Source organism: Rhineura floridana, chromosome 4, assembly GCF_030035675.1.
Source record: "Rhineura floridana isolate rRhiFlo1 chromosome 4, rRhiFlo1.hap2, whole genome shotgun sequence".
Lineage (NCBI taxonomy): Eukaryota > Metazoa > Chordata > Lepidosauria > Squamata > Rhineuridae > Rhineura > Rhineura floridana.
In genome coordinates, this window is record NC_084483.1 from 171,959,859 (window position 1) to 171,975,726 (window position 15,868).

A 15,868-nucleotide genomic window follows, 5' to 3' on the forward strand; every position below is an offset into this window, starting at 1 on the left:
GAGAGGGAAAATAGCACTCATAAGCAGCTTCTGCCAAGGAGACAAAAGGGCACAAAATAGCTTTGAAACAACACAAACATTTTCATGCAAGAAGTATCAAAAAAGTTAGAAAACAGAACGAAAACACAAAATTCGTTGTTTCAGCTCAGCCCTAATTGATGTCATCTCTCTTAACCCCTTTATTCTACTGTCCTCTCTTACCCACCCTCAAAATACAAAGAAAATAGTACTGTGCAAAAACTAGCCACTCCGCTATTGGCACTGTATTTCTTTTTTTAAACAGTGAACTTGAAATTATGTATTATTATAGTTTTCATGTTTATTTTTATTGTGCGTGATGTACAATATATTTTGGAAAGGTCTTTGTCTGTTTGCTATGCATTTGGACACCTCTTACGATACTGTAACCAACTTTTACATGATGGTTCCTAAGATCAAGGAGCAGATTTTTGTCTAAGTTTGGATACAAGATGGCAGACTGAACCTTTCAAAACTGCAGTGATATTTTGGGTTTCTTGCAACTGCTGAGCAGCACTAGGAATGAGGCTGATTATATATTAATATTATGAGATATTTTGTTGACTTGATAAACTGAACATAATAAAAATAGTAATAAAAATAGTGAATTCGTCCATCAAGATTTGCCATATTCTTCAGGCTTCAAAACGAAACTGAAAGCATAGTGCAACTTTGTTTCTGCTCAGAGTGTGTCAACAGCTGGGAGAAGTTTTACAGGTAAAAAGCAGCATTTCCATTCTTTTTTCTAGCTTTGCTTCTCCTTCTCCTTCGAAAGGTTAACTGTCTGAACTGCTGCTCTTTCCTCATCTGCTGTGTTTTAACTCTTTGTCTTCTCTACTGTCTTGTCTTTCCTTCTTTATTTCCTGCACCTATGATGTTTCAAAAAATGCAGAAGCCCTCTTTCACTGCTAATCCCTGCCATCAGCTTCCTATTGCTACTCCTTTACAAGTTCCTGTCATCTCGTCTTCACAAGTATCACAGAGCTCAGATAAGGTAAGCCTTTGCAATGCATATGTCTGCATAAACATTTGAGAAAGATACAGTTCTAAACCGCTAGGCAAGGTCTCTCTCCCCCTCTGTATTAGATTGAAGGAGGCGCTCTGTTTTATTATCGCTTTCAAGGTCACCCAGCATAAGGTGCAGATAATTGTAAATGCAGTTTTTTTACACCCAGCTCAATTACTGCTCGAATCTCGAACACTCAGCCACTGCAATCCCATACAAATGCTAGTGAAACTTGCCTCTGAGAGCAACAAATTGGCTTTCAGTTGCCATAAGCCTTTACTGCAAACACCTTTCCATTTTTCTGACTCTGTATAATGGGGCAATTCCTCAGCTGCTACAGGTCAACATTGCTTTGCTCAATGATACTGGGGTTTCATGGCTTCCTCTTTGCAGTGCAAACATTTGTTGCAAGTTAACCTTCCCATGGAGCATTTGTCATGGCACCCAGGTCATTCAGAAATGCTATTAATACCTTTCTTCCCTTTTTAATCTCAGTTCGAGACGGTTGCCGATACGTCTGAGTCATCAACCAGCGTGACTCTCAAAAGCTACACAATGCATTTTGAGGTAGTGATTAGCGTGACTGCAGCGGGTGGGCCCGAGCTACCAACTCCTTGCAATTTCCTTGAGTGTTGGCATGAAAATCCTTTGTGTGATGCTTACTTTACAGCTGAAAGCTGGTCGATTCTGAGCATGCTCTTTCCTGTTTTATTGTGCAAGTGACTGAGCAGGTTGTTCCTGCTGCTGTTGTCTTACCCACCCTTCACCAGTAGGTTGCAGGGTGAGTGACAATATAAAATGTAATATGAAAAACAGTTTAAAAGAAATTATACTGTCAGCTAGAGAGGATCCTAAAATATATCTCTCACATGTCAAAGGCCAGGGTGAAGAGGTGTGACGACAACTGTACAGTGAAGGTGCCAGGTGCAGCTCTAGCTCTGTAGAGAGGGAATTCCACAACTTAGGGGACACCACAGAGAATGTCCTCTCCCGGGCCACCACCACCCTGAACTTCTGAGGGCAGTGACACTGCCAAGAGGGCCCCCTCTGCTGAACTTAACACCCCAAAGGGTCTGTAGAAGAGGGTCTGTAGAAGAGCATTTAACTTTTACATTGTTCTGTGGTAGACAGGTGCAGACAAGGCTGATGCAACAGGTTTCTTAGGAACTTTAGAGAGTGGATCTCCATTAAAGGAAAATCTTGGGATAACCCATGCTTGGGAACAGGAGGTTCGAGAAGTCAAAGAGTATCAGAGCTAATGCACACAGATATGGTTTGATGGAGTCTTAACCCATAACCCTATCCATATTCCTCTTTTGATATCCTGAATCCTAATGTTATCAAGTGATTAGTGAGTTGGGATCAAACGCAGAAGAGCTATATTTTTATTCCAGTTCAGTCTCAGCCAAGGCACCATTCTAAACAAATTTCGGCTGTTGTGCAGACAATTACATTAGTGCAAGCCGTTGTAGTCCTTATAATGGGATTGCAACTAAAAAAGCAACGTAGCAGGGTACGCTTGCAAAGCAAAGTATGTTATTGCATCAAAATCTATAACAATATGAAGCTGGTCGGTTCAGTCCAGTACTATCTACTCCAACTGACAGCGCTTCTCCAAAGTCTCTGTAAGAGAGCTCTCTCCTGTCCTTGCTTATCAAGGCCATTTTTAAAACTAGAGATAACAGTGATTCAACCTGGGACCTCTGCATTCAGCGTATGTGCTCTGTGAGTCCTCCACTGAAACTGGGATAAAGAAGGGTCCTGCTTAGGCATTATTTCTAAACAGCTAATATCAGTCCTCCTCCAAAGTCCCCACAAATACCCACCCTACCTTCTCTGTTTCTGACCTTTCTGAGTTGAGCAGGGAAGGTCCAACAGGGAGCTTTCTACCTGTGTTTGCTTGAATGCCTGTAAAATCCTCCACATGGTTGTGAATCCAGGTAAAGCATGGTTCCCAATTGTGTGGAGGCATCTACATGTGGTCAGGCTCAATAGGAAAGGTTGGGGACTGATCTGGCAGGGACACTGGAAGTGGAGTTAGCATGCATGGCTCTGTGTCACCAACTAGCGATGGAATGATCTGTCATCCTCTCAGTTTCTAATTGTTCTAATCTTAAATTTGGTTCTCCACATTTCTACAGCAATCTGCAATTAAAAAAAAATCCTCATGAAAAGTTTTCAGCATTTTAGTGCAGATCTTCCATAACAAATACATTCATGTACACAAGTTTGGAAGCAGTTAATCCTAATATAATGTATTTTTGTATGTTATGTTCACCAATATATTCATTTTGTGCACACTTTCTCCTAATATATGCATTTTTGTAAACATTGCTTGGTTGGAGAACTACATCACGAAATTTGCAACAGTGCAAATTTTGAAGGATGGCTGTGTTGTGGTTCTCATCATTTCGGAAAGTGCCAATTTAAACTTGGCTTCAAATGTGAACTGAATTGAATTTCTCATATTTCCTTTTAAGGCAATTTTAATTTGTAATTTTAAAGAACAACTAGAGTACTGCAGCCAAAGATTTGGCTGATTAATTCAAACTCAAATGTAAAATATCATTTTTGCCCCTTGGTTCCCCAACCTCATATCCTGTACCAGGGCTTGCAAGCATGTTTTTCATCTCTCCGGTGTCCCAGAATCTGTCTATTTCTTCGTGCAAAGCACAAAAGGAACCATTTTATCTTTTAGTATGTGGTATTGCTTTTTCATCTTTTGGGTGTGCAGTGCTTCCAGTGCATGTGCGCATCAGTGGACTTTCTTTACAGGGCACAATAAAACTAGAAGTGCTATGTAACCAAACGATGAAAAGAGAATTGGCTTTCACTGTACGAGGCTAGCTGTACCCGTATTAGCAGAATCTTTAGAGGCTCTGCTGATCTACGAGCTTAAACCCCCCCAGCAGTAATTCATCAGTGAACCAATGGCCCTGCTCACCTTGCAGGCACTACTTAGCAAAAGGGTGTTATTGTTGGAATGGAAAGGCAATTATGCTGGTGACACGCATGTATTGCATGCTTAACAGGAGATCACCTTGTGCAACTGGATTGCAGAAGGCTATAGCTCCCACAGGGAACAATAGCTGAAGAGAGTGCTAATGATCCTTGCTATGTGTGTTTAATGGTGTTCTGTTATTGGTCGTAAACTCTGCTATGAAGATGGGCAACTGCTGCATTGTGAAATTAACTCATCTGGTCATCGGCTAGAGACAGCTTACAACATGGGAATCATTGCTTAGTGGAAGCCACACTTTGGGGATACATTGCTTGGTAAACGCTTCCTAAGAGAACACTTTTTTATGTGTCCCCCCCCCCAATTATTCCTAGGGATTGGCAGATACAAAAGTTCCGGGACCAGCATCTCCTATGAGTATGCATAGCCATCAAAGTACTGCTGGCCTTCAGGTACCAAGCCAACACCAGATGCAACGTATTTATTCCCAAGCTTCCCTTCATCGGAGTGTCAGTCAGCTTATTGATGTCTACGACAAGAAGTCCTTAATAGAAGATACTGTTTGGGATACCATTATTCATGGTCATGACAGTGGTTTGGTAAGTTCTTGTCAAGGGATGATTCCACAGTTTTGCCCATGAAATGTGCCATAAACACAGAATCTTTGGGGTCAATGCTAATTATAGAATAAAACCCAGTGAAAAGAGCAGAGCTTGGAAAAGTTACTTTTTTAAACTACAACTCCCATCAGCCCCAGCCAGCATGGCCACTGGATTGGGCTGATGGGAGATGTAGTTCTGGAAAAGAGTGTGCCAGCAGAAAATCATTTGCGTGTTATACAGGTATCAGTACAGTCATGAATAGCCCTTAGCAATCTAACATTACTGGTCAACAATCCTTCCCTTCCCAATGCTGTGGCCTGCTTCTTTAGGCCTAATTTATACACGACCTGATGAAAGCCCAACAAACTTAAAATGTGCTTATCACATACACTGATCCATTAACATGGATCAATTAACATGCCAGCAAATGATGGCCCAGGTAGGCATATCACCATTAGTTTGTTACAAATGAATGGGCCAAAATACATGGCAAGTGTATTTAAATGCAAGTGGATGTGCATGGAAAACTTACCAAAAATGCCCCAATCATATAGGAAAACCATCTTAGTTAAGTGTGGAATGAAAAGAATGACACTTGTTTGTTTCTTCCTAGCTTTAGAACCACATTCTATTGAGAGTTCATTTATCTACTTAATTGTTGAAAGCACTAATAAATATCCTTGATAACAGGTGTATTATTCTTCAGAAATGTCAGAAAGGCCTTGGGCGGGTGAGGAGTTTCTCCCTTCAGGTTGCTGGAATGTAAGCCTCTTCAGCAATCACAAAAAATAACTTTTAAAGCCTTTGCTTTCTTTCTCTCTTTCTTTCTTAGTATGTGGATAATGAAGATCTTGTGAGCGCTATCAAAGGCTTCAGTACTGTTACAAAAGAACATACAACATTTACTGATACACATTTGTGAGAAGTTTCTCCGCTGCTGCAACAGTATAGGCAAAAGAATGTGGAAGGCGCTCTTCCTTCAAGCCATTCTGAAAACATTTGCTTTGTTTAGTCATTGTGATATGATGTGCCTATCAATGTAAATTGTTTGTTGTTGTTATGTGCCTTCAAGTCGATTATGACTTATGGCGACCCTATGAATCAGCGACCTCCAAGAGCATCTGTCATGAACCACCCTGCTCAGATCTTGTAAGTTCAGGTCTGTGGCTTCCTTTATGGAATCAATCCATCTCTTGTTTGGCCTTCATCTTTTTCTACTCCCTTCTGTTTTCCCCAGCATTATTGTCTTTTCTAGTGAATCATGTCTTCTCATGATGTGTCCAAAGTATGATAACCACAGTTTCATCATTTTAGCTTCTAGTGACAGTTCTGGTTTAATTTGTTCTAACACCCAATTATTTGTCTTTTTCGCAGTCCATGGTATGCACAAAGCTCTCCTCCAGCACCACATTTCAAAAGAGTTGATTTTTCTCCTATCCACCTTTTTCACTGTCCAACTTTCACATCCATACATAGAGATTGGGAATACCATGGTCTGAATGATCCTGACTTTGGTGTTCAGTGATACATTTTTGCATTTGAGGACCTTTTCTAGTTCTCTCACAGCTGCCCTCCCCAGTCCTAGCCTTCTTCTGATTTCTTGACTATTGTCTCCATTTTGGTTAATGGCTGTGCCAAGGTATTGATAATCCTTGAGAAGTCCAATGTCCTCATTGTCAACTGTAAAGTTGCATAAATCTTCTGTTGTCATTACTTTAGTCTTCTTGACGTTCAGTTGTAGTCCTGCTTTTGTGCTTTCCTCTTTAACTTTCATCAGCATTCATTTCAAATCATTACTGGTTTCTGCTAAGAGTATGGTATCGTCTGCATATCTTAAATTATTGATGTTTCTCCTCCAATTTTCACACCTCCTTCATCTTGGTCCAATCCCGCTTTACGTATGATATGTTCTGCGTACAGATTAAAAAAATAGGGTGATAAAATACACCCGTCTCACACCCTTTCCGATGGGGAACCCATCGATTTCTCCATATTCTGTCCTGACAGTAGCCTCTTGTCCAGAGTATAGGTTGCGCATCAGGACAATTAGATGCTGTGGCACCCCCATTTCTTTTAAAGCGTTCCATAGTTTTTCATGATCTACACAGTCAAAGGCTTTGCTGTAGTCTATAAAGCACAGGGTGATTTTCTTCTGAAATTCTTTGCTCCGTTCCATTATCCAACGTATGTTTGTGATATGATCTCTGGTGCCTCTTCCCTTTCTAAATCCAGCTAATTAAACAGTGTCAGTGATACTGCATAGTACTTGCAATAATGCATTTCTAAAAAGGGCAAGACTTCACCTTGCAAATCTTTTCAAGAGTAAATTTTTATTAATATAGCAAATATGTAGTTTTAAAGACATGCACAACTGAGCCAGAAACCTTTAAACATGCTAAGTTCCACTTACAAAAGCTTGAAGGGAAATGATGATTGGATAAAATGATTAGTTTGTCAAAAAATAAACCCAACACTATTCATGCTACAATGTATATAAAAGTCTGCTTCGAAAGTTTTAATCTAAATGTATTCATTTGAAAAGGACACCACAAAACGTCAGTTGATGTCTCAAATTTCATCATATGGGTAGAGAAATCTTTAGGGAAATGGGGGAGTATCTGTGGCACAGGAACGGCTACAAGTGCTAGCCAGGGCTTGCCTCCTTGGTTTTGCTTCTTAAATCCTACCTACTGGTTTCAATAACTCCACTGCTGGTTTAGTTGCCTCCCCCCCCCCGCCACCACCATTGATAGGAGAGTGTTGTAGGACTGTTTTGGATTGTGTGAATCCTAGTCCTCCCCAGATTTGCCCTGACATAACCATTTTCTTCTCCCTGCCACTGTTGGCACACCAACAGTAGAGGCAACAGTAGAGGAGTGATGGCACAGAGCTTTCTGGCACCACACTGAAGTCTCCAGTGGCAAGCCTGGCCCTCCCTTGTCTGCAACATCCATCAGTATCTCAGCGGTTCTCCTAGCGTACATGATCAGGACAGAGAGTTTCACCATTATGGAGTTGTGTTCTTTCTAAAAAAAATTATTAAAATGACACCATTTAGTTTGATTCACTTGAACAGCAGAATCTTAGATCACCAAGAATCTTATTACATACTATACTGATTTCTTGCAACTCACTTAAAATATATAAATGTTCTTGAATTCCACTGTTGGCGTAGCAAAGGCTTGTTCTGCAGTAGTTCAATTCCCTAGTCATGTGTTGAAATTTTTCAGATAATTCCAATAGTACTAGAGTTTCCCTCTTAGACTGGAAGTACACTTATATGTAAGTCAGTTCCTATAGCAAACTCAAGCAGTGAGTCCTATGGAATTCATTGAGACTTATTCCGAGCTAAATATGTATAGGATTGTAGATTAAATCTTTCTACAGAACTAGTCTAGGGAGGCAGTAGTTTAGGCATAATACATTACTGTGTACCAGCTTCCTTTGATAAAGTTATATTCTGTGTCAATAGCCAACTTTTTCAGTTGTCTGTAGCAGATGATAATCTTATCACTGCACTGCTGGGCACAAGCTGAAAGAGTAGATTCGTGTAGTCTTTGGGCTGCCATGCAATGTTCATTTGACTGGATGCAAGGTACTGCTCTCATACCACTGATAGCAACAAAAGTCATTCCCCCAAGTGACAGGGCAGTATTCAGTGCTAGATCAGTTTGTCTAACCATGTCACATGTGCAGTTATGATTCTGTGGCAAGGGTATCAACGTTTCAACCCTGCAAGAATAATAAAAGATTTGGCGTGGGCAGCACAAGAGTAGATTTCAGCTCTAATAGCAAAAAGTTATATATCGTTCTGTTGAAGATAAAGCCACTGAAGTTTGGTCTGTTGGTAGGAAAAAAGGAAGCACATTTGAACTCAGTCAAAGTACACTTCAAAAACATAAAATCCCATAGGAGTGGGACCAGTAACTATGTGGCTTATGAAATACAATTTTATTGTGTATTTAAAGCTAGGTCCTTTTTGAGTTTAATTTTACCCTAAATATCAGTTCATTTTTTTTGTCACTAACCTGTGGAGCAAAGGGAAAAGTATTAATAGTTGTATTAAAATTTGTCATGTGTATTAATTTTTTTACACAAGAATGTAAACTACAACTGAGTATTTTTCATGATTCTATGTAGAAATGTAGTACGTTGTTAGGTTGTACAGTACTACCCCAATTAATAAATGGTTTTTATCCTAATTTTCCACTGGATGTCTGATTCATCTCGACCTATGATCATATTTGTTGCTACTCTGGGTAGCTGAGGAAGGATTACTTTGGTCAGACCCTGAGCTGGACTTTCTAAGCAGTTTCATCTAAAGTATTCCTATAAATTAAGATTAGTACTGATTGAATAGTATAGTTTCCAAATTGCATGACGTACTAGTTCCGCTCTATTCAGCCCTGATTAGGCTTCATCTTGAGTAATGCATCCATTTCTGGGCACTGTACTTTTAAGGATGCAGACAATCCAGTTGCCGGAAGCCTCAGGAGGGGAGAGTGTTCTTGCACTCGGGTCCTGCTTGCGGGCTTACCCAGGCACCTGGTTGGCCACTGTGAGAACAGGATGCTGGACTAGATGGGCCACTGGCCTGATCCAGCAGGCTCTTCTTATGTTCTTATGTTAAGGATGATCAGGGGACTGGAAACAAAGGCCTATGAGGAGAGACTGAAAGAACTGGGCATCCTTGAGAAGATGGTGGGGAGATATGATAGCACTCTTCAAGAACTTTAAAGGTTGTCACACAGAGAGAGACCAGGATCTCTTCTCGATCATTCCAGAGTGCAGGACACGGAATAATGGGCTCAAGTTACAGGAAGCCAGATTTCTACTGAACATCAGGAAAAACTTCCTAACTGTTAGAGCCATATGACAATGGAACCAACTACTTAGAGAGGTAGTGGGCTGTCTGACACTGGAGGCATTCAAGAGGCAGGTGGACAGCCAACTGTCGGGAATGCTTTGATTTGGATTCCTGCATTGAGCAGGGGGTTGGACTCAATGGCTAAATAGGCCTCTTCCAACTCTACTAGAATTATAGAATCATAGATTTCTGATTCTGTGATTCTATGAACAACAGTTGGAAGATAAAACATCAGTACGATTTCTGTAGGGTTGTTTTTTTTTTTGGCTGCATAGAAAATTATCCAGAATCTACAGCAGCCTTCCCCTATGCAGCCCCCTTCAGATGTCTGACTCCAGCTGCCATCAGCCCAAACCAGTATGTTCCAATAGTCAGGAATAATGTATGTGGGTCTAAAACATCTGGTAGGCACCAGGTAGACGAAGGCTGATCTACAACAACAAATTTTTTATTATTGTTGCTGCTGCTGTTATTTTAATTTCTTTACCTACCCTTCACTACGAGGTCCCAGGGCAAGTTGCAACAACTTAAAAATCACTATTAAAAATAGATCAAAACAAATTACAGTCACAGGTGGGTCCTAAAATCATCTCCAAGTGTCAAAGATCAGGGTATATTATGTTATCATTTCTATGCTGCCTTTTAGCCAAAAATGCCCCCAAGGCAGCTCACAAAGCATACACACAAATACTAGTGAGGGGAAAATACAAATTACAAAAATTTAAGATAATGAAAACTTCAACACCTTAAAGTCAAATACATTCATCTTCCTGGTAAAGGGCAGTCCCCAGAAAGACGTCAGAAAAAGCAGGGGTGAGGTGATAAGGAAGATGGACAGTTTGGCCCTTGATGGTCCCAGCACAGGCTCACCCCTGCAGCATGTCCCTTCCTTATAAGGGTGCAGAAAGAAGGGTGGGCCAAGGGAGGTGGAAAAAGCTTGCCTATTAATGGTCTCAGCAGTCTCACAGGGGTGTCTTCATATGATGTAAAGCATATAATGAATGTGCCAGGCACACCTCTGGAGGGAGGGACTTCTACAGCCTAGGAGCTGCCACAGAGAAGGCCGTCTCCCAGGCTGCCACCACCCTGAACGTTTGAGAGTGGTGGAATTATCAAGAGGGCCCCCGCTGTTCCCAGAAGGGTCTGTAGGGAAGGAGGCAATTTTTCAGATATTTAGGGCCTAAGTCAATTAGGGCTTTAAACCCTAATGTGAGCACACTGAACTGGGTTCAAAAATGAATTGGCAACCAATGTCACTGTTTTAAAATGGGGTTATATGAGATTTACCGGGGGAGGGCAGTGCCAGCACTTGCTCCCCCTCCCCACAGGCAGCCTAGCTTTAACTGTACATGTAATACTCACGAAGAAGCAAGCTCCACTGTATTCAGTAGGGATTTTTTTGAGTGGAAATCCTCTTCCACAGAATTCATCCTAGGAGAGTCAACCCCTTGCCCCCTCCCACACATCTTTTAGGAGCCTGGAGAATAGTGTCATCTACCTAAACTAGAAGCAACGCTTCTCATAGCTTAGAGCAGAAGGTGTGGTGGATAAGTCATGTGTCACATTGCAACTTCAAATTATGTTCACACGCTTGCTCAGCCAGGCTCCATCAATGCTTCCTCTCTTCCTCCTCTCTCCCCGTTCAGCAGCCTTTCCTCAGCTCACCTCATGACCAGTAGTGCTTGGAGTTGCACTGCCATGTCTGCAGCCAGGCCTGATGGGAGCCATTTGGTTCCAGGTGGTTGGCTTGAATGAGACAGGCACGATGCGTGGCTTGTAGCACCCCTTCAAGCTGTGAGATGCACAGAAAGTGCTTTGAACAGCAAGTACCATTCTTACCAATATGTATATAGTGCAATTGTACAAAAGAGTCTCAGAGTAGTTTCTCTTCCAGACCTCAGTGAAAGCAATTACCTATAAGGCAGTGCACCAAGGCTCTCAACGAAATAAGGTCTGTGCATGTCTGAGATCATGTAGCTTGATTGAACAGAAAGGAAGGGATGCATACACAGGCCTCAGCTGTTCCAGGCTGACTATGTGCAAGGCCCAGGAAGAAACACAAGGACACCCTTCCATGCACAGACACTGCTCCCACATAGCAAAGTACTCTTTCAAAACTACGTGAATTCTGGCAATATACTACTGTTATATCAGTACAAAAAAATGATATAGGTTATGTCAAAATTCTGTATGGGATTTACAACTAGCAACCCTAAACATGGCTAGTTGTTTTAGATTAATTGTTTGACTCGTGAGGAAGATGGGGCAAGATCACTTAACTTTTTTTTTTGGTACTTCTCAGCAAGACTGCCTATGCGCAAAAAAAAGGGGGTAATAGCGTGCAATGTCTCAAAATTGCAGTTTTAGGTCACAGAGTTGATTAATATGGCCTGAAAATGGAAGACAGTACTCTAAATCACTCTCTTGAGATCTCATATTAGGAACTGCTAATGTTTTCTAGCCAATCTTGGGTGTTGCCAATCTTGCTAGTAATATGTGGTATGTTCTATAAAGAGTAAAAGAATACACACCTATTAAATTCTTTATACTTTAATATTAAAGACAAATATATGCAAAATAATATTTTATAGCATCCATAAACAGTAACAAGACATTCAGAATTGCAGTATGATTAAGTTAACAAATTGCACTAGGTGATGTATACAAAGTTTATTAATACTAGTAAAAAATATGGTGGCTCAATCACAACAAAAAGGCAAACATAAGGTAAACCAGCCATGCCACCCTCTTTTGAGTACTATTCCCAATATGGAACCACATTGAAAGCATGAAGAGAGATTGAACTGACTGAAGATCAATACGTAGGGAACAGACATTAAATATTTAGCGTGTCCAGAGCCACAAGTGGGAAACAAAGTTACACACAATAGAAAATGCTCCCCTACAACAAAAATGGTAGTGCATGCCAGCCTCCATTAAAGAAGGCTTGAAATCAAATTCTGTACCAGAACTGGACTTCATATTAATAGTTGTATAAAGTCAACATCAATTTAGAATACTTTAAAAAATGCTTCTGTTGGTTGTGCTGTGAAGCAAAGTTCTGAATGATGTGTGCCTTATACTGCCTTATTCAACTTCAAGAACATTTCAGTTAGAAAGACACAGACTTACAAATGCATAAATGTAAACATTTTATCCAGTTTAGTGTTAAAACTTTTGATATATATTGTGGATATAAATATCCTTCAGCATTTTTACAAGGTATAATCCTGGCAGGCAGAGTCACTTTTTTTATGCCGTGGAGAAACGGCCGTCTTTGTAGGTGACAGGGAAGCAGTACCGAGCGTTTCAGACCCTCCTTCCACAATACTTGGCGAAGACACAAGATGAGGCGCTTTCTTCCTCCCCAGGAACCCTCCTCCTTCAAACCCACTTTTCTTTTTATTGTCTGCTTTGGCTTCGTTTTCTTCATCAGTTCCTTTTTTCTTCACCTCCAATACATTTTCGGGGACTTTCTGAACTTCACTTCCTCCTTCAGTTGCTCGGGCAGCTCTCACCTCCAGAGCTGATGCTGCAGACTTTTTGTCAGTTACGTTTTCACCTGTGCTCTTCATTTCTGACTGTACAGGACTATGGTTGCCATTCTGAGGAATAGCCTTGTCTACCATAGTTTTGTTCAAATTAAAAGCCTGAATTTCTCTGTAACTGTGAAAACTCTCTGTCCGCCGTGCCCTGGCTAATAAAGGGCTCTCCCTATAGGGCCGGATGGAACCATACGTGGCGGTTTCATGGATCATTTCACGGTGCTGCAACTGGAGGCTGAAAATATTTTATATGCGTAAGTACTGATATTACTGACTGCACTGTCAAGCTGAACAGTTCTCAAATGCTAGAAACATGGGTCATCTCCTTTTGAGAACAGCTATGACTAGCTGCTGTTTGAGAAGTTATCAGATCTATTTTGCACAAAGATATTGGAAATTAAACATTAATGGAAGAAAAGTATCTGATCTTTCTGGGAGGTACCAATTCTGCACATTTTACAAAAGATTAATCTTGTAACGTTTCTACTGTCAGCAGATGACTGCATGGAAGAAGATTCCTCCAGGCGATATCCAGCATTAGTCATATTCAGAGTAGACCCAATTAGAAATGTAAAATTTCCAGACATTTTGAAGCCATGGAAAAAAATGGTTTTTTTCCAGGGTTTTTTTGTGTGTGGAAAAAAACAGAAATTTTTAGAAAAATTAAAAAAAATGCAGTATTAGCATTTTTTACAGATTGAAAGTAACTTTGTTATTTCAGGAAAATAAAATGTAATTATGTACAAGGTCGTTTAGCATAGAATTATCACATTTGCTATATTAAAAGTACATTTTATTCAAACAATTATTACAAACTGAATTTGAATAAAACATTCCATAATCCATTTCTACTTCAGTTTTTTTCAATTTTTCAGAAAAAAACCCAAAAAAGACTTTGGAAAAAAAAAAGGGGGGGGGGAGTTTTTTTCTGAATTTTTCCAGTTTTTTTCTGGGCTTTCACATCTCTAGACTCAATGAAGATCAATGACTTTGATCAGGTCTGTTCTGAGTGTGACTAGTATTGCACAGCACCCTCTGTAATAGGCAATTCTAATAGGGAACCACCACATCTCAAAATGCCAAGTCTCAAAATATTAAAAGTAATCCCAATTTTTAATTCACTACAACTTACAGCCAATATATACATGCACATACAGCAAGTACATACCTAGAGCTTGATTCACGGAGGCGGCTTTGCTGCACCACTGAAGTGGCTGGGCTGATATTGGGAGTTGCACACCGCGATGTGCTCAGATCACACTGATCCAGAAGCTTAAGCAGTTCCTCTTCTGTAGGACCACCTACATCTTTTAAAAGAAAAACACAGATCAGATGTCTAAGCATTTAACAGGCATGCTTTGCCCACACTACAAAATCCATCCAGGTCAGCATCCTGTCTCAACAGTAGATTGAGCCAAATACTTAAGTAGAACTCTGTCTTTTTGGAGCATACTATTCCTAGCTAGCTATCCCAGCCTTCTGCAACTTGCATTTCAAGGACACTTTTAAATGGGGTGGGCAGACTTTTGGCTTGTGGTATCTACTTTGTTTTTCGTTGGAGCCCTGAGGTTCACCAACCGGAGCCTGGTGTCTCAGAAAGGCAGACACAGAATTGTGGAACAAGATGCCTTTGAGTACACACTTTGCCCAGAGTTTGTCTTCAGTACCAGAACTGGAACACACACATATGTCCTTTCACAACATATATACTCCTGTTTCCCCCTTGATTTCTTAATTTCAGCAGCCAAATTAGGGTGGGTAAAAGAAAAAAAACTTTTTCTTGTCATTACTGATAAAACCATCATGAGTCAGAAACCCTTGTTGATCTATTGCAATTCATCTGGAGGTCTACCAATAGACCCCCAAACTCCCTTTTGCCCATCTCTGCTTTAAACAACAAGTTTTTGCTTGAAACTGAAGAAATATACAAGTATAGGAAGAACACAACATCATACTGAATGGATAACTACTAAATCTGGCTTCTCTTAATTATTGAAAAATAAGATTATTCCAAGTTCTACAAGACATTTTACTAGACAGATACCTTTTTCTTCACTTTTATTAACCATATCCATAGCTGTGGTGAGGTCCCACATCTGAATACTGCCATTCACATGTCCTGTGAAAAGATACCGTCGCGGCCTTGAGCCCATCCGACTGGATCCCTCACATTCTCGTACAGTGAAGGATGAAATTGTAGTACAGTCAACAGCCTGAATTTCACATATCCTGCATTAGAAATGGCACATTAAGTCAACCAATTTTTAAAAAATCATTTTTGGATATAGGATTACAGATTATTAATAAAACAGAAATCATAATAGAAATGTGTAATCTTTTTACCTAAGGGGAAAAAATCCTGAAGATAAAGTGGCACAATCTTCTAAAATTTATTTAAATAGTGAACTCAAAATCTGACACTTTTGTCACTACAGAATACACCATAGATACTCTGTCTTTCAGTTATCCAAATATCCAATTTGACATGCAAGCTATAAATCAGCAAAGCAACCCTCTGACAGCTACGGAAGTGGGAAGAGCCCAAGGATGTTCTGGAAATTTGGTCTGCTACAGCTAGCAACTGACACTGATGTACATGTAGGGTTATGGACTGTGGATACTGTATGCTCTCCTGTACTAAGTTGTTAAAGAATGTTAAAGAAAATGCTTTGCTCAGACTGATAACAATATAAAAACACAACTGTTCCCATTCCATAAAGAACTAAGCAAGTGGCAGGAGTTGGAACCCTTGCAGTGTCTTGTTTGTGCTAAACCACAAGCTGTCAACTTACAGCTGTCAACGGGATCACAACTCCTTCCTTAACTATAGTGGGAAACGTCAGTGGTAGTCGCAAGGTTCTCTTGGAAGTA

The 15,868-nt window shown here is 40.4% G+C and overlaps 2 protein-coding genes across 3 annotated transcripts in view; one reads left to right on the forward strand and one right to left on the reverse strand.

Moving 5' to 3' along the window:
• USH2A (usherin) overlaps window positions 1-5,507 on the forward strand; it is a 766,975-nt gene extending 761,468 nt beyond the window's left edge. The window contains exons 70-71 of the mRNA XM_061626123.1: window positions 4,358-4,582; window positions 5,418-5,507. Coding sequence (XP_061482107.1) covers window positions 4,358-4,582; window positions 5,418-5,507 — 315 coding nt within the window. The remainder of the gene's footprint in view (window positions 1-4,357; window positions 4,583-5,417) is intronic.
• Window positions 5,508-11,986: 6,479 nt separating this feature from the next.
• Window positions 11,987-15,868, reverse strand: part of KCTD3 (potassium channel tetramerization domain containing 3) — a 68,410-nt gene continuing 64,528 nt past the window's right edge. For both annotated transcript variants that reach the window (XM_061625200.1, XM_061625201.1), the window contains 3 exons: window positions 15,042-15,226; window positions 14,166-14,304; window positions 11,987-13,232 (listed from right to left, as the gene is read on the reverse strand). In XM_061625200.1, coding sequence (XP_061481184.1) covers window positions 12,668-13,232; window positions 14,166-14,304; window positions 15,042-15,226 — 889 coding nt within the window. In that variant the 3' untranslated portion in view covers window positions 11,987-12,667. The remainder of the gene's footprint in view (window positions 13,233-14,165; window positions 14,305-15,041; window positions 15,227-15,868) is intronic.